Below are 20,088 nucleotides of genomic sequence, written 5' to 3'. Positions count from 1 at the left end.
AAATGCCAATTTAAAAAAAAATTCTAATATGTAATTTTACCATAATACTTATTTAAAAGTAGTGATAAAACAGAATTAAATTTTGAATGAGTACTTTTTATGTTGATTGTTGTAAATGGTATAAAATTTTTCTTTCTCAGTATTCACAAAACTCAATGAAACTTTAATTTTTCTTTTTAATTACTTTGCTGGATATGTAAAGTTATGCAATTTCGCTTACAGTTATAATTATTTTCATTTCCTTAAAAGTGTTATAAATATAAATTTCAAATCACAGAAGTAAACCTTAACAGTAAAGTAAACTGGTTTTTTAATTTCCTAATGCATACACAAAATTTACACAAAAAAGATACCCATCTACAGGAAAACTGCGGAATAAATTACCCATTCATATTTTTTGATTTTCTCCGTTTTATCTCCACCCTTAACTAAATATTTCAGAAATTCTTTCAGTATTTTTAATAAATACTTTGTATCTAACTCATAAGATCATTTGGAGATGGTCCAAAAATAACACAAAAGTCTGAAAAAGAGGAGACAGGCATCAATAAAGTGGGTAGAAGTATAATTTTTGGCATTGGACGTTATTTTCGCTGGCTCGAATCATCAGCCTATATAAACTTTTTCCGTAATATTCATCGAATAAACTATGGTGAAACAACTGATAAAAGCAATATGAATCCGCTATTCTTCCATAGATGGCAGCACAAAAGATTGAAAACGAATTTTAAAGCTGCAAGTAAAGTATATTTAAGGCCTATTTTTTATTGTAATTATTAAGCAAACTATTAGATAAAACTAAATCTTCTCATCCATTTTATGTACTTAGATTAATTTCCATCTCCAATTTATCTTTTTATCAGTACACAAATAAATTTTAAGGCCTTAACGAATGCGTCAGATGAAGAATGAAACTATTTCGATGAAAAATATAATTAATGTGATCAGAAAAATTATGCAAGCGCGTAAGAATATGTTATTGTTAAGTAATACTATATTCTTATTGCATTTTATTAAAGAAACCAATTCGAAATACAACTATAATCATTACTTAATATTATTATGCATTTATATAACAATATAAATTTCAAGTTTTCTAAAATCGCTTCATTTATTTGATTTATTCATTTAATGTACTTAGTTTATTTACTTATAATTAAAATATCTAATAATCTGTTTAAATTTATTATTTTGAAGTAATAAAAATTTGGAAGCGTGGCATTATGTGTGCGTCTATATATATATATATATATATAGATATAAAATAAACTAAGTAAATCAATATAATATTTAAATCCAATTTTTTCTAGCCATTAAAACTACATAAATTTACGCTATTCCATAATAATGATTAAANATATATATATATATATATATTTCACTAATGAAAATAATTAAAGGAAGGAACAAGTTTTTTTTTTAAAAAAAAAAGAGAACAAAAATAAGTAACGCCTATATGCAAATAAGGTATTTTAGATGATAGCTTAGTTCTTTGCGGTTTCTTATACCACACAGTGGACTGAGAAATCGTAAGGCAGTGACCCTGGGATCGCGTCTGCGCAGAGGTACTTCATTTAATAGCCGAAGTTTATAGCGCATGGACTGTTTGAAATATCACAGCTTAGTTTCACACTTAATTTTTTTTTGTTTCTTTGTTTACTCATTGTTAGTATGGTTAGTCGTCAAGGGCGCCGGCAGCGGGGTGCCAGGGGGTGCACTTGCACCTCCCTGGCTTTTTTTTAAGCAATTAAAGAGATACAGAAAAATAACTTTGTTATAAAAAAATTTTATTAAAAATATTTTTATTCAAAAACAAATAAGTAATTATTGATGCGTAACAATTAAAAAATTGTTTAATCAAACAAGAATTGCAATCGTGTTGTTTGCTGTCCAAATCTGTTTATGACTTTTTCAATGAATTCAGTGACTCAAATAATATTATATTTTCTATTAGTTACTTAGTTTAACAAAGGTGTATAACACAAACTGACTTCTCACAACTGAAAAACTTCATCAACACAATAAATACCAATGATAAGCGTGCACAAGCGCGTTAGTATACAAAACTACGGCTTGTAGTTATTTGTGTTTTCAAAGTCAGCAGCTATGCCAGCGCCATCAATACAGTTTCTCGTGGCAAAATTTGCAAGTACAAGAAATTCCTACTTTTTTTAAAAAAGTATCTTGTTAACAATGAAGAAATGTATCTTGAAAAAAATTAACAGATGAAAGTATATGTAATAACAAAACAAAATGTAATAACAGAATATTTTTAATTTTTTAGGGGGGGGTAGTTTGTTAGAGGGTTGCACCCCCTTTCATATTATTCTGCCGGCGCCCTTGTTAGTCGTCATAGTCTAAACGATGCCTCAAGACTAGACAAACAAGAGCTTTAAGGCTCGAGACGGACCAATCATAGGCTACCTGTAATAGAGACCTTGGGGATTTTAGAAATATAGTGTCCACTCACTGAAAACACTTCACAAAGACAGGAACGATGGTGCACCGACCTAAACAAAACCACAAAAGAGCAACAACGTCGGCTCGAGACCGTTATTTGAGACATCAAGCCAAAATAGATAGTTCCGGGGATAGTCCTGTATAGATAGTCCTGTATAATGCAACAGAAGCATCCATTTCACGGATAAGTCATCCAGTGACTTAAATCAGCTGGCCAAGCACGATGCCGTCTACATCCCTTTGGCTGAGAACCACGAAAAGGACCGGCTAGTATGGTGTCGATAACACCTTTGACAGAGGATTATTGGGGTGTATTCTCTTCAGAGATGAATCGCATCATTGCAGACGGGCATACAGACATTCATGAGTTAGTTCGATAGAGTTACTCTGAGAGGTCAACGATACAGGGACAAAATCTTTTCCTCCAATGTGGGACTTTTTCGCTGAGCTTATGAACCGAATTTCATATTTATGATTTATTACACCCGTTCACACAGGGTTTAGTTGGTGAACGAATAACTCCAATCGGAGGGTCTTTTAAAGATTGTGGAGGCCGGCGGTGTCTTCTGACCTTAACTCCATGGAACACTTACGAGACGTCCTTAGCCACTTAATTGCTGCTCGAAGATAAGCTCCAACAACCATTGATGAGTTAAAGCGAACCTTGGTGCAAGATTGATTGCGGTTGCCACAGGGATTTATAGAGCCTTGGTAAACAATTGCAGCTTGGTAAACGCCGATGCGAGAGTTATGTAGTTGTTAGAAGTATCCATACGTCCTATTAGACATGTGATTCTCTGACAAACAGGGTGTCGGTCGGTCGCTGTGCCGAACAAAACACCAGTTTACTTTTTGGGGGTACAGGTAATGCCCATTTATGTTTTTGTCTTATATAGGAAGCCAGGTTTCGTTTCATATGTTTTTAGTCCCTTTATTGCAAAAAAAGAATCATTTGTTCCTTCACTAGTTATATCACCAATGTACGTGAGATGATAATTGGTAAATTTGTTTTCTGAGTAAAATCTTAGGTATCAACTTTACAGTGTTACAATATGCAACTTAAAACTTATATACAACAAAAAACATGTAATACGACATATACAACATAAAACACACAAAAAACATGTGTAAAAACAAACTATATAATACTATATGCAACATTAAACATATAATACGGCGCATTATTGAAATGTTCTTTTTCATCATGCAGGTTTTAAGAAATAACCTGCAAAAATACAATAAAGTTGTATTCTTAAGAAAATAATAATAATCTAATAAAAACTTTTCAGCATCTTTCTGGCATCTTCTGATTTTAGTCCAGATAACCTCGATAATGATTCCTTTCATTTTGATAGTATTTTTGAAAGGCGAGATAACAAAAATATTAAGATCAATTTGTGACTGATGGAAATTTTTGGTGAATAAAGATTTTGAACATCAGATTTCTTAAAAGTATTTCATGGACAATATTTCTTTTTAATGAAAATAAGGAGTTTCTACGTTATTACAATCAAAAAACATTTTTTTTTAAAAAATCAATACCTGCTTGAAATAAATGGTTCAAAATGATTACCAAACGCTAAACTTAAAAACTTATATTTTGAAATATCTTAGTCATCTTTCGTTTCAATTAATGTTTCTTTTCCTGTTTTCAAAAATACCTTAAAGAAGAACTAGTGAATATAAAAGGAAAATCTTTCAATTAATGTTTGGCTATCAGATTCTATAAATTAAAGCTTCTGCAAAAAGCTTTCATTTCCTTTTAAAATTATCTTTAAAAAGTATTAACAGTTTAAACTACATTCTATATGCAATAACATTCAAATTTTTTATGAATGCTGAAACATGACCGACGGTATTTCCAACTAAACTGTTTTTCTTTCTTGTAATTCTAAGAAATGTTTTCACGAAATTTTGACAATAAACCAAGCGAATTAAATTATCAAAGAATCGTATACTGCTAATAGCATTTCGATGAAATTTAATGCGAGGTGCTATTATTGAAATATCTCATATATTCGCGAACAAAAGATAACTGAAGAGCTACTTCATGTAATCATGTTATAAAATAAAAGTAAAACAGGAAAAACTCAATTAATTTAACGTGCTTTATAGTATAAATTGTGATGATGTTTCCGAAATACAGTGGGTGAGTTCAGCAACATGGAACCAGTGATGCTCGCTCTAAACCTCTTCAACCTTCTAACATTTGCTTGACTGCACACTTAATGAAAAATCCAGTTCATAGTTTCGCTATGACGTTATAAGGCTTTTCATGGATAAAAACTGTTTTTTTTTTCGTATATTTTCTTAAATAATTTTATAAGAAAACGCAGAGAATAACAGTGCGTATTAAAAAACTTAATAAATACTAAAAATTTATCCATATTTTTAAGAAAGTTAGAGATTATTCTTACCGCACCAATCAAACCGATCTACTTAAATTTAACAAATCAGATTATCAGTTTTTCATCATCATCGCATACTTCAATTATATTTTAATTTCAAAAAATAGCAAAAAATATAATACAATATTTGAACAAAAAAGATTAGCAAAAAATATAGCAAAACATATTTTTCGGTGCAAATAAAAGTTTCCTAAGAGATATGGTATACTTTGTGCTACGTATACTGAAGAGAAAAACAACATAAATGATGCTCAAATCAAGTACAGAAATGGGCTTACTATAGTTTCGACTCTCTGAGCAAGAATTTTCTCAGTGTCAAGATACTGAAGAAAGTTCTTTTTTAGAGAAACGAAACTATAGTATGGCCAAATAAAAGTTGGTTCCAAAACAATTTTATTTAATTCGGGATGATTTTTGTACGTGGAGAAAAAGGGTAGGAATATTTCGATCTTCTTCTTCTTCTTCTTCTTCTTGCTTGAGCTTGTCAGATATGTGGCACCTCTGCACATGTTGCATTTTGTACCATACTCCAAGCCCAATTTTTCCTAGTTCCATTGTCTCGGGTCGCCTACTTTATTAATATAGTCTGACAGTCCCTTAATGGAATTAAGGTGAAGCTCTTTAGGATATGGATTGCCTAAGGTAGTGAGGCGCGTAAGGGCGAGGGCATCACATTCGTATAGGATGTGATGTGCTGATTCTACCGCTTCACGGCATTTCCGACATATTGGTTCTTGTTCGAAAAGTCCCAATCTATGTAGATGTTTCCTGAAATGATAATGCCCAGTGATGAAGCCTACAATTGTTTGAATCTTCAATCTTGGGAGCCTAAGAATTTCAGAAGCAATTTTTGCAGAAGGGCTGCTGATCATGCTTTTAGCATGTTTTTGTCCAGGAGAATTGCGCCAAACTTTGTTCATCTCCTGTTTTTCCCATTTTAGGACGGCCTTCTTTGTAGTCTTCATATTGATTCCACAGAAGGGTTCCGTTCCTATTGGATTGAAAGAGGATCCCTGTTTTGCGAGTTCATCAGCTCTTTCATTACCATCAATTCCCATATGCCCTGGTACCCAAATAAGAATGATTTTATTCCTTTTTGCCAGTTCTATTAGGAGATTCTTGCATTCCAGAACAATTTTTGATTTAACTTGAAATGAGTAAAGAGCCATCAAGGCTGCTTGACTGTCGCTGAAAATAAGAATCCGCTTACCATGGTAGCCTTTCTTAATATTTATCTGCAGACAGTTTACAATAGCAAGTACCTCCGCCTGAAAGACAGTAGCATACTCCCCAAGACCTTCAAAAAGGTTGAATCTTGGTGACAAGCCACAGACACCCAGTCCTGAGAGGTTACCTTTCTTTGATCCATCGGTATACCAGATTAGATCATCATTTTTTGTATCGATCGTGTTGTTATCCCATTCTTCTCTGGTAGGAAAAACTACTTCAAATGGTCTTTCAAACACGTACTTTCTCTCCATGCAGTCAGAAGGCATAAGGAGAGTTGGATGGTAAATTTTCTTAGTAATACTGGTATGACCTCCAGAAGAGGGCTTGTCATACCATTGATATTGCAATTTCATTCTATATGCAGTCATTCTGGCAGAGCTGCACATGAAGATATCTAAAGGAGTCAGGTCCAGAATTGCCTCAAGTGCTCTGGTAGGGGCCGTGGACATTGCACCTGTGATACACAAGCAGGCCAGTCTTTGCAGACTTCCCAGCTTATCCTTCACAGTTTTCTGTTCCACTTTACACCACCATATCACTGAAGCATATGTGAAAGCAGGCCTGACAATTGCTGTGTACATCCAAAACATCATTTTTGGTTGTAATCCCCAGTTTTTACCAAGCATGCGTCTGCACATCATTATGCATTTTTTTGCTTGATTGATTTTGTAATCAACATGTTTATTCCAGGTGAGTTTTTGGTCAAGAATTAAGCCTAAAAATTTCACCTCAGAGGCAATATTGATTTCAACGTTAAAAAGTTTTGGGATAAAAAAGCCTTCCCTTTTTATTTTACGAGTGAATGGTACTAGATTGGTCTTCTGTGGATTTATGTCCAGATTCCTCTCCCTGCACCATTTGCTTACATAACTTAGAGCGTTTTGCATAAGTTGGCAAGTTATGTGAAAATCTTTGCCAAGGATGAGTATGACAATGTCATCCGCATATCCCTGGGTATAGTAGCCTGTATTATTTAGATGTTTGATTAGGCTATTTACAACCAGATTCCAAAGTAATGGTGATAGTACACCTCCTTGTGGACAGCCTCTGGTTGTTTTCTTTTCTAATGTCTCGTTGAAGATATTCATTTGAATGGCTCTATCCATAAGTAGGGACTTAATCCATAAACATAAAGTTTGGTCTATCCCTGTTTCCCTTAAGGCATTAAGGATGGATGGGTGAGAGGTATTATCAAAAGCACCCTGAATATCTAGGAAGGTGGCCAATGCAATTTCCTTTCTCTCCAGGGTGTCTTCAATCTTAGATACTAGCTTGTGTAAGGCTGTCTCTGTAGATTTACCAGGTTGGTAGGCAAACTGTAGATTATGCAAGGGGTTATTGCTACCCAGGTAATCCCTAATATGCCTATCAATAATTTTCTCCATAATTTTAAGAAAGAATGAAGATAAGCTAATTGGTCTGAAAGACTTAGCCTGGTCATAGTTACTTTTGCCAGGTTTAGGAATGTAAACAATCCTGGTCTTTTGCCATAGCTTTGGAATATGTCCCAGTGCCAGACTGGCTCTGTAAATTCTGGTTAACACAGGGATGATAGGATCTCCTGCCTTTTGGATCATTACAGGAATGATTCCATCAGGTCCAGGGCTTTTAAGTGGTTTGAAGGTGGAGATAGCCCACCTGACATTGTTTTGATTGATAACGTTCTTAGCATAGGTCCATTGATTTCTTTGTATTCTTTTTACAGATCCAATGAAATGCTGTCCTTCATTGCTATCCATATCAATGGCTCCTGGAAAGTGAGTTTTGGCCATAACTTCCATTATCTCTTTTCCAGTGGTAGCAAAGTTGCCATCCTCATCCTTTAAGGTGCCAACCATTATGGGTTCATCCCTTCTAAGGATTCTCTGGAGTCTAGCTCCTTCAGAGATAGAATTTACCTCTTCACAGAACTTTCTCCAGGATTCTTGTTTGCTTTTCCTGACATTTTTGTTATAGTTGGTGAGGGCTCTTTTATAGTTGTCCCACTCACCATGTTTCTTTGCTTTATTAAAGAGTTTTCTAACATTTGCCCTTTCAGTTTCCAAGGAGTTGTTCCACCAAGGACATTGGGGCTTTGCTCTTTTGGTACGTATTGGGCAATTTTTATTGTATGAACCTAGAATTTCGTTCTGCAGAGTTTCTGCTGCAATTTCTAGATCATAATTATCTCTAATATAATTTTCTCCCAGTTGAGTCAGCCCCATGATATCATCTTGGAATTTCTTCCAATTTGTTCTCATGGGGTCTCTGAAGCAGCGGTCAATATTTATATTGGAGTTTATTTCAAAATGGATGTTTTGATGGTTCGATTCTCTGACGTTTAAAAATATTATTTTTCAATTCTTTACGTACTGCAACAGTGTTGATGATTTCAAGCACCCTCCACTTGAATAACTAAACTATCAGTATTATCTATAGTTCCGATAATTTTTTTATGGTAAACAGCACAATAATAAAAGAAAGGGAGATAAATACATATTTTGTTTAATTTTTCTGAACTGTGAATTCGTGAAAATCTAAAAATAATTTCCACTTTCGTAATGAGTATGTTTACGTTACATTATTTCACAACATCTGTTAACGTGTCTTTAAATTCTCCAAAAAATTTAAATACCATGGAATCATACCAAGAATAATTTATCTAAAAAGGAGGTTGCTTATTGATAATTTTTTGTTACCTGATATTTTATTAATCATTTGGAGTGATTCGGGGAAAAATTTTCATTCTGATGAGAAACAAAGGAAAACTTTAATAATAATGAGTGTTTTGGGCAGAAGAGATAATTTATTATAAAATATTTTCAACGCAATTTTGTCAGCTAGCAAATATTTAACGTCGAAAAATTAAGCATTTTTGACATCAAAAGTTCGCTAATAACTGCAATTGTATAAACTTTAATTTTCTCTTCCCAAACAACAAATTTTAAGATTTTTCTATTTCATTTTTTAAGTGTTAAAACCACTTTCTATTAACTTTTATTTCTTCGAGAATTCTGAGTTAACTTATACATTCTTTTAATAACTATAGACAGTGAATTGTGTTCACCTCGTACTTAAAATCTTAAGAATGAAATAAAAAAGTATTTTTAACAAAATAATTTTTCAATTCTCTCAAAATAAATGTCTTGTTTCTACTTTTGATTACAATTTTTTTTAAACTTAGTTATAACTTCTTAAAAATGCATTTTTTTTTAAACTAAAAGTACAAAAGTGCTTGTTTTAGAAGAAAAGAGTTTCTCACCAGGACGAGCATAGGAATTTCATTAAAATTTTAAATTAAACTCTCTATATGAAACTTTTTGCCAGAATTGTTCAAAAGAAGGGCAATAAATGTGACTAACGAAAAACGGAAAAATGTAATGCCCTTACGCGCTTTTAAGCTTTAACAATCTTTCATGTCCTTATCTGTCTATTACTAATTGTTTTGTTTAACGTAAAATAATATTCATTTTTAAAAGTGATGAAAAATTTGGAAATGAAACTGGAGTTCAAATATATTTTAAACAAATGCAAAAGCATTCCGAATTCTGTCACCAATTCACACAAACTTGCGTACTTATAAATTATTTTTGAATTAAAAAAAAATTTTTTTTTTTTTAAGAATAGGTCAACAAGGCTGATATCTTCATTTTAAGACTACAAGTTATAATTTACTGAGGTGAATTCGATAAAAAAGAACAATAAATTTTATGGATTTGATTGATCAGTTTTCAATAACAAACTGCTGCGTAAAGCCTACATTATTTTTCTATGCTAACCCTAATTCATATTCATTAAAATCCGTATCAATTTCAAAATGTTGGAAACGTAATATGCTTTTTTTAGTTTCTCAGTCTGAAATATTGCATATCTTGGTTTTTTATTTTATAGCCGTCGTTGAACAGCTGATCCAATTTTGGATTTACGACAACTAAGTTTTACTCCGTAGCCTTGTAATTTTGAACCAGATTCAGAAGACAAGGAAACTCCTGGATCAAGTATTGGGAGAAATTTGCCTTCGTGGAGTACTTTTTGATGGAACTAAACTGAATTTGCGTTTCATGGAGAGGAAAACCAAGAAAACTTCCCGTGGTTTGCCTAACCCAAGGGGACTCTAACCAACGATCTGTCTACCACTTGCGCTTCAGCACTGTGATTGGTGTATGCCGGAAGCGGAATTCGTATCAACCAGCCATTTCTGGGATTTGAACCCAGTTCACCACTTTGGAAGGCGAACTCTCTATTCTCTGAGACATCGCTGCTCCATGTTTTAGTTTAACTTTTCTAATCTATTCAATCATATCTGAATTGTATGTACCTGTCCTGTTTTCGATATGATGAACAGAATTGCATTAATTAGCTGCATAATAAGTACTAAATAGAGTGCTTTAAAATAGCATATTATTGTAACAGGGAGCTTTTAAGGGTGTAAATAAGTTAATACTATTTGAAGAAAGAAATATCTTAAAATAATTTGTTATTACTTTTATCTTTTTATTGTAGTTATAAGCATTATGGATCCTTATCATAAGCTTTACTATGGATATTGAAAGAATGAAGTCTCTCAATCGATTTGTGTGTTTACGGTAAACACGGGTTTTTCAATTTCAAGTGCCTCTTATGATTTTATTTATTTTCCGTTAAAATATTGGAAAAGTAATAAGTTTTTTTAGTTTCTCAGTCTGAAACATTGCAGGTCTAAGTTTAACTTGTTTAATCTATTTTATCATGTCTAAATTGCATGCACCTGTCCAATTTGCGATATGATTAACGGAATTGCATCAATTAGTGGCATAATAAACAATATATAAAATGCTTTAATTACTGTAATTAATGTATATTATTGTAATCAATGCAATTAATGTATATTATTGTAATTATTATATATTATTGTAATTAATGTAATGTATATTATTGTGAATAATGTAATTAATATACACCGAAGAGCCATTACATTATGACCACCCTGCTAATAACATGTAGAACCACCTTTAGCCCTCAAAACTGCTGGCACTCGCCGTGGCAATGATTCCACAAAGTGCTGATAGGTAGTCTGAGGTATCTGGTACCAAGCGCTCACCAACTGGTCCTTCAATTCCCTCACATTGCGAGGGGGTAGCGTGGCAACACGAATTTGGTTTTCCAAGTAGGACCACAAATGCTCTACTGGATTAAGGACAGGTGAATTTGGGGGCCAAGACATGACTTGAAAGTCACTGGAATGTTCCTCGAACCAATCCATGACGATTCGACCCTTATGACATGGTGCATTATCCTGTTGGTAAACACCATCCCCCGCAGGAAAAACTGTTGCCATGAATGGGTGAACCTGGTCCGCAACTATGTTCAAGTAGCTTACAGACGTCAGGGATTGTTCTATGAGGAATATGGGTCCTAATGTGCCCCATGTAAACATTGTTCCTGGGCGAGAAATCATGAAAACCTGGGCGAGCCCATTGTTATAGATGGAGGGTGGTCATAATGCAATGGTTCTTCGGTGTATATTATTGTAATTAATGTATATTATATTATTGTAATAGTAGTGAGCTTAAGGGAATAAATAAGTCAATATTTTTTCAAGAATAAACATCTTAAAAATTTTTGTTTTTATTTTTGCCCTTTTAAAGCAGTTTTAAGCATTATAGATCATTATCATAAGCTTTACTATAGATATTCATGGGTATGGAATGAAGCTCCACAATAGATTTGTCTGCTTACGGTTAATAAGGGTTTTTCAATTCCAAGGGTCCCTTATGATTTTATTAATTTTCTGTCCCACTTAGTTCGTAACAAAAAAAATGAGCAGCTTAAATAAATTATTCAATACTTTTCACGATTTGCACAGCATAGTAGTTTTAAATTTTTGCGTTCTTAAAAACTACATTCAACTCAAAGAATAAGAAAATATTCATGCCTTCGGTATTTTGTGTGTGTGTGTGTGTGTGTCAGCCTCACTTTATGCATCGTTTGATCGGCTTAATTAAATTACCAAACAGCGTTATCATTTGGCGTAACATAGCAAATTCTGGTTCTTGTATCGAGCAGTAATCGTAAAAGCATGTAGGAGTATAATATATAGTTTTTTTATAGTAAATAATAAATTACATTAATTTCGTTATAGTAAATAAATTTAACTAGCTTCTGCATTAAAGTAATTTCAACAAAATATTTTGCACTTTATGGTTTTTAGTTCATTTTCTAAGAATATAAATTCGTTAAAAATAATTTCAAAGTACTTTTTGTTTGAACAGTATTCTCTTGAGAAATAAATACAAAATGCACTTACAATGTGAATTGTCAACATTCATTGTCTACGCTTGAAGTACATGACAATAAGTTTTGATAACACCGCAATATAAATAAAATGAAGGTTCATTGCACTTTATCAAAAACTCTACTAATGCGTTAAACATTTATAATCCATTATTCTTCATCTTTTAAATTGGGGCACTTTTAAAGGAAGAAAAGACAAGAAAATAATAAACGTAGAGAAGCTTTTTAATCATAAATTTTAAACTAAGATCACTTTTATATTTGAAGGAAAATTTTCTCGGGAAATAACTTTTAAAATCTCTGGTCATGTATAGAATTTTAGCTTCATATTTTAAACTCTAATTGGTAACATGAAATTTTTTTGCTATCCAATTTGCTTGAACACAGATGCTAAAATTTTGATGGAAAAAAATTACATTTTACACTCTCTTGAAAGCTTTGACATGTTTTTTTTCTCCATTACTTCGAATTTTCATTTAATTAGTTTTGCATTTCACTTTTTGTTTGTTTTTTTTTCTTAGAGGCTCTTGCTTATAATTTTGTATAGACAATACTATTTATGTCAATAATCTATTATATATAATTCTCTTACGTGGCTCCCAAATTTTGGCAGTATTTCTTTTCCGCCGGTGGCAACGTTTGCTTCGTTTTAAAAACACCAAAGCATTCTGCCTTTTAATGATGTGTTTCTGATCTAATATATATAATTCTGTTACGTGGTTCCCAAATTTTGGCTGAAGTACTTTGTACAACTAAATAAGATTCTTTTCACAACAGTTAAATATTTACTTTATTTTCTTCATTCGTAGAGAAAACAGTCGGCAAAGAATTCTGTTAGGTTAAAAAACATTTCGCTAAAAAAATAACGAATTCTAAAAGAAATAAAAATAAACAACTTAAAAAATAAAAATGCTGTTGCACATTGTTTTGATGAATTTTATTCAAAGGTAATATTAAAAGTAAATTTTTCATTATTAAAGTTATTTCTTATCATAAAGCATACAATTTTTGAATAATGAATTGTATAAAAAATCGTAAACTATAAATAATTTGAATTATTTTTTCCTGAGAAATACACGGAGGAAGAATTTTGGTTAAATAACGTTACTGTATGGTAATGACATTTCTGGTAATAAAAAAAAACTGATTCTGGTTATTAAAATCAAAATATACGGTATTTAAACCGCTCATTTAGCAATTTTTCCGTCCCTATATTAACGAATGTTCCTATAATAACGACTATATTAATTTTGGTTTTCAAGATTATAGATCTTATTACCACACATTTAGTAAAAAATATGAAACTGAAAAGCAAATTTAGCAAAGTAAATGGTTTCTATGCCATGCTCTAACTTATAATGATTATAAAATTTTACCACATTTTTCCAAACTTTATGACATACTATAAAACCATATATTATTGTTAATTTTCCCAAAATTCCTTTGAGCCAGAAACACGGTAAATTTTAGCATAATTTGGTAGTTTTGCTTATACTTTCTTTTTTAAACATAGAAATTTAATGCATAAGATAGATTAATTAGAAGAACTATTNGTGGGAAAGACTTTAAAACAAAACTTACAACAGTTACTTTTCTCAACAACTGAAATTTAGAATAGTGTGATTAAGAAAAATATGTGAACTGTTTGCAATTTCAAATTAATATTGAAATGTACAGGTTTAGAATTTTCTACAGTGAAAAGTTTTCGGAACTTCAGTATTCAAAAAAGTATACAAAAACAAGAAGTTAAGAACGTATCCAATGAGCGAGCAAAGCGAGCATTGGATTGCGAAGCAATCCGAAATGAACTGTGAAAGCAGTTCCGGGGGTTGGTGAGCGTCAGCGAGCAGGGGGCGAAGCCTCCTAGTGTTAAATAATAAACGTATTTAAGGTGAACTAAAAAAATAATTCTGGTTTTCCAGGATCAAAGACGAAAATCGTAAGTCAATTTTCAAAGGTATAGGGGAAATTCAGTGTTTGTAGAAGTTTACTTCGAAAATAATGATGCTTACTATGCAATTTTTGGCTGACCAAAAAAAGGAATAATAAAATTATTAACGTAAATCGCAGAGCGCATAAATTTTAAAAGACGTGGGAGGAAATTTCTTGGGAGATAGAAGTTAATCAAAAATGTGATGCACTCTTGCTTTTATTTCTAGGCTGATAATTATTATTATTTTTTTTTTAGTGTCCTTTAAAAATGCAGTTCTTAATTTTCTTCACTTTACGCAGCTATTTTTCTACTGGTTTTAGACAAATGTTGGTTATGGTTGTTAGTTTAAATTAGAATTAGAAGAAATAAGTGGAGAAAAAATAGCTTGTACTATTTAGGAAACTATAGGATTATAGCTCTAGTTAAAATTTGAGTAATCCAACTAGTCGTAAATTGATCAAAATTTCTACTCACTGCAAACTAAATTTCTAGATATAGTGGCAATTTTTAATTACAGTGATCAGGAAACAACTTCAAAGAGTATTGTTATCAGGCATACAACTCCCTTAGCATGCCCAAAGTTATTTGAAATTTCTGTGTAAGTTAGTGATAATAGTAAGATAAATCTGATAGTAGCCTCCGGAAAACGATCGATTAAACCTTACAATGTCATCAAACACAGAGGGGCGTTTACGATTTCGGCCATTTAGTTCGTCGAATAAAGGTAATTGTATTGACGATACATTTTAATTATCAATAATATTACCATAAATTGTGTCTTTGGCTTTCACAAAATAATTTAAACTTGTCGTATCCTCTAGCACAGAGCCTCAGTTAAACTTGTAATGAGCTAGCTAATCTTAAAGCAGAGGAAATTCGATAACAATCCCTTTGACAATCATGTAGCAATGAAATATGTTTGTAGCGATTCAAAAATGGTTTTAATTTGTATTGTCTTCTAGAACCGAGTTCCAGATAAAATTTGAGTTCTCTACCTAGTCTTTAAAGTATAAAAATTTTAATTGATAATGAATTTGATTTTTTGATTCGGTTCAGCGATTTAAAAAAAAGGTGATATATTTCATTTAGTGTTAACACCAAATAACGTTCAATTCTGTTTGACTTCAAATTCTGTTTGTTTAACTCAGAAAACGATCCAACTTTGTAATGTCACTAGGCGACGGAGATGCAGTTAACATTTTAGCATTCTAGCTAGCCGGAATTGAGTCGCAATTTCTATTGCTAGATTCCGTCGTTACAGGCACGAAAGCAAATTAATAAAAATGTTGATAAATGCACTCTATCTTTTCTTAGAGCTTTCTTGGATGTAATATGACACGTAAAATATTGTATGCAAATTCAAAATACAAAAATAAAATTAGCTTACTGAGACACTCTTCTTCAGCAAATGTGGCAGAGAAAAAGAAGAAACCTGAAAAGAGAATTTAGTTACATTAATTTAAAAGGCAACACGCTTAAACACAGACTAATCTAAGTTTATACTCAAAAAGTTTTCTTTTCACTTAGGAACTGCTCTAAACTGTATTGATCTTATTTTTAAGAAACATCATCGATTGATAGTAAACTATTAGATGATATTGTTTGGTGTCAATTTAATTAAATACATTCTGTAATAGTATTCTGAATGTTGCAAATCGTGATCCATTTTTTTGGCAGATGAGATCAGATTTAGGTAAGGCATATATATATANAAATTTATATATATATATATATATACAAACCCCTGTCTCAGAATGAGGCTGCTCCAAACCTAAACTTATTAACTACAAGAGATTGAGCCGCGTTATCTCTGGGATATAGCATCTATGTGGCTGATTGGTACGAATTTAACTTCAGGCTCTCATTGACCACAATGCTATGTAAAGTATATTTAGTGGTAGATGGAACATGATTTAAAATCACCTTGGGTAGCTTTCCTGGTTTTCCTCTCTGTCTAAAGTTAATGCGTTTTATTTTCATCAAAAAGTCCTCTACGAAGGCAATACATGATAAAGGAGTTCCTTTGTCTTCGGTTGGGTTAATATTTGCAAGGCTACAGAAATGAATATTAATAGTCGTAATCCAGGAATGTCAAACTCGCGGGCCGCATGCGGTCCGAGATGAACATTTTTGCGGCCCAATCAATATATCCGATGCAAAGTAAAAATAAAATAGAAATTTGAATTAGAAAGGAAACTAGCATATGAAATTATAATATACTTTATTTATAAACTATTCGGATCATTTTAAATTGTACACGCGAAAATGTAACATTCTAATTGGCTTGCGGCACCTGCCCTTCCAGGGATACTGCATCGTATCAAAAATACGCAGAAAAAATTTCAAATCTTAGAACAGAATTTGAAAAAAGGTTTAATGATTTTAATTCTTTGGAAGTCAAATTTTGTTTGTTTTCTTCAATTTTCTCAATAAATATAGACTCAGTACCCAGTTATATGCAAATGGAAGTGATTGAGATTCAGTGAGACTCAAATTTGAAGGCAAAATTCATTGAAGTGGGTGTGCCTAAATTTCACATATATTTTCCGGCAAGGTTTGAAAATACTCGAAATTTCGCATTTGTAATTATTTCCATGTTTGGAAGTACTTATCAGTGTGAGCAATTATTTTCTGTTATGAATGGAAATAAATCTCCTGTCCGAAACCGTATTAATAACGCTCACGTTGGGTCAATTTTGAAAGTAGTCTCGGCCAATAAAATTTCTCCCGACATGGGAGAGATAGTAGCAGAGAAGAGATGTCAAGTATCAAACAATAATTTAACTTCATATATGTTTATTACAATGTACTATTCTAAATAAAAATATTTGTTTCTATGAACATTGATTTTTTTTTTTTTTTGCGGCCCACCTAAAGTTAAGCATTGTTTGTTTGGCCCAAGATAGCTTTTGAGTTTGACACCCCTGTTGTAAACTAAGAATCGGGTCGGTTGCTCAACGCCAGTTATAAAATAAAATAGAATTACTAAATATTATCGTCTTTTGAAAAACCAGGATTCTACTCCCCTTCAGAATCTATATGATCAATGTCGTATCGTTTAACAGTTTTATTTAGTGCAAAAGAGCTCCCGAATGCTCTTTCACTATTAATTATCTAATCATTTCATCCTGTACTCCACTAAATATAAAAACTAGCTTTCTCATGTTATTGGATTTAGGAGAAAATTATATTCTATATAAATCCTTTTTTTTCGATATTGGTTCATTCTTCCATGCCAAATTGTTGAATAGTTATTTTGTATTTTTTGACTTAATCTTCATACCAAATTCCATTTGAATTGATCTAGTGGTTCTGGAGATTTCCAGTAAAGTTCTGAAATTTTAAATGAATTAATCGCATTTTTCATACTTAATTTTTTATTTTGAACAAAGGTGTAGTAAGATTTTCTGTGCACTCAATAGAAAACTTCATGAAACATTTTGAAGGAAACAAAGAGATCTCAAAATTTTTATCTAAAAATAAACTTGAAATTTCTTATGAAGATAAGAATGATTTTAATTAAAATAGTTTTATTTTTAAAAAAGTATTCTTTTTCTAAGTATTCTAGAATTCCTTCCGAGCAAGAAAAAAAAGGATATTTTAAGTATCTTTAAGGATGTAACGATAAAATATTTCAGGAATTAAAAAAAAATTTCAAACATTTTCATGCTTCTTAATTACTTCCCTTAAAACTCTTATTTAATCTGAACTAAGCGTAAAAAGTTTAACTGAGAAGAAAAATGTAACAATTTATTGATTTCTATGAAAATATCAGCGCAATAGCGTTTAATTTTTAGTTTATCTTTTCTTTTCTTGTTTTCGTATTTAATATTTTATAATAATTAGTTTCATTTTCTCATTAGTAATCGTGAAAAGTAATACATTAAAAGGAAATGCGTAATTTATTTGTAAAAAAAATTTTATAACTTTGCTTTGTATTTTGGTTAGAAACTAAATTGTAACATAAATAAAATATTACAAATTTTCATTATGTATGTCTTTAAAAAAATTCTAATATTATTAAAATAAATATTAGTACAGGAAGTATCGGAATCGCTAATCATTGGAATCCTTGTCAAAAAAAAAGTAAAGAAATATAAACATTACAATCGTAATTCAGTTTGTGAGCAAAGATAAATGAAAAGCATTATTAAAACATACCGAATTCATTTTGAGGAAAACCAGACAAAACCAGTAAAAAAAACTTTTTCTTTTCTTTTTGTGAAACGTGGAAGTATTTTTAATATCAGGATTGCGATTTAGGAAGGATGTTCAATTACGTAATCACTTTCGGGTCCAGCATTTTGCAAAACTCACATTTTCAGTATTATTAATTTTTTTTAATTGTTAAAATATTATCTCCCGTTGCATTTGAAAACACTCTAACGTTGGACTGTCTTTAATAAAATTATGCAATTTTTTTTCTGATTGAAAGTCATTGAGCTTAGGAAAAAATAATATTCTTCAATGAATGAAATCTAAGTGTTAGAAAAAAACGTTCCCACTTTGCAAAATTCTTACAAATATTAGAATAAATTATTTTGACACTATCAATGCCACTTAACCTAACTTTATCAGTAACAAATGAAATATTTCTTTCTCATTATGTTCACTTTCTCCCCCATTTTTCTCTATCTAGTCTAGCTTCTATCTATATCTCTCTATTTTCCGATATATCTCATAACTCCTAAATCTCCATCTATATCTATATCAATATCTATATCAATATCTATATCTATATCAATATCTTTATCAATATCTATATCAATATCTATATCAATATCTATATCAATATCTATATCAATATCAATATCAATATCAATATCTATATCAATATCTATATCAATATCTATATCAATATCTATATCAATATCTATATCCATATATCTATATCCATATATATATATCAATATCTACATATCAATATCTATATCAATATCTATATCAATATCAATATCTATATCTCAATCTCTCTGTCTATCTTTGTATCTATATCTCTCTTTTTCTCTATCTTTCTCTCCTTCTTTCTCACCCACACAGTGTCTTAAGAGACTCGATGATTAGTAAGAAATCCTTTCTGGTAAATTACTATTTATCGACATATTATAAAAATTAAAGTATAAAAAAGTAAGTTCAAGTAACCATTGATGAGAAAACCATAATGTTTAAATACTGAAAAAAAATTATAATAAAAATACAGACAAGACATTGTAGAATTATTTGGGATTAAATTATTGTAGAATTATTTAGTATTAGTAGGGAAATTATCCTGCAATACTTTATTTGCATTTTAATATTTTGAAAAATATTTATATTTCAACATTTGAATCAAGATGTTTAATTTAAGTTTAACTAAACTCTTCTCTAAACTTTAAAATACTAATGGAGGTAATACAGAATTTGATGTGAAAAGTTTCTTTCACGGCATAGCATCCTCAAAAGTAAAAGGCATTTTATTCAGAGAAAGTATGTATTTATTTTAATATCGTAACTTGAATCTATCTATACATCTATACATAATAATAAACGCGGCTGTGTGTGTGTGTGTGTGTGTGTCTGTAATCACAATATATCTCCCCAGAAGCCTCGCCCAGGCACAAAACTCGGCACATAATTGTGTCTTGACATAATGAAAAAGTATTTTTTTTCTTTTTCAAAAATTTTGATTAGTTATTTAGTTATCAGTCATTTTGTAAGTCTATGCTTTTCGTCTGCTTTTTCGTCTTCAAAGAGCCATATTCAAAAAACTATTAAAAAATGCATATACTTTTCCCCACTCTTATAAATGTATGCTAATGCGAACCT

The 20,088-nt window shown here is 31.3% G+C and overlaps 1 protein-coding gene across 1 annotated transcript in view; it reads right to left on the bottom strand.

Moving 5' to 3' along the window:
- LOC107454037 (UPAR/Ly6 domain-containing protein qvr-like) overlaps window positions 1-20,088 on the bottom strand; it is a 103,835-nt gene that overhangs the window by 13,430 nt on the left and 70,317 nt on the right. Inside the window, exon 2 of the mRNA XM_016071085.3 lies at window positions 15,671-15,715. Within this exon, the coding sequence (XP_015926571.1) occupies window positions 15,671-15,715 (45 nt within the window). The remainder of the gene's footprint in view (window positions 1-15,670; window positions 15,716-20,088) is intronic.

This window comes from Parasteatoda tepidariorum, chromosome 7 (assembly GCF_043381705.1).
Source record: "Parasteatoda tepidariorum isolate YZ-2023 chromosome 7, CAS_Ptep_4.0, whole genome shotgun sequence".
Taxonomy (NCBI): domain Eukaryota; kingdom Metazoa; phylum Arthropoda; class Arachnida; order Araneae; family Theridiidae; genus Parasteatoda; species Parasteatoda tepidariorum.
The sequence above is the reverse complement of the archived record's forward strand: the minus strand, read 5'-3'. Positions and strand labels throughout refer to the sequence as shown.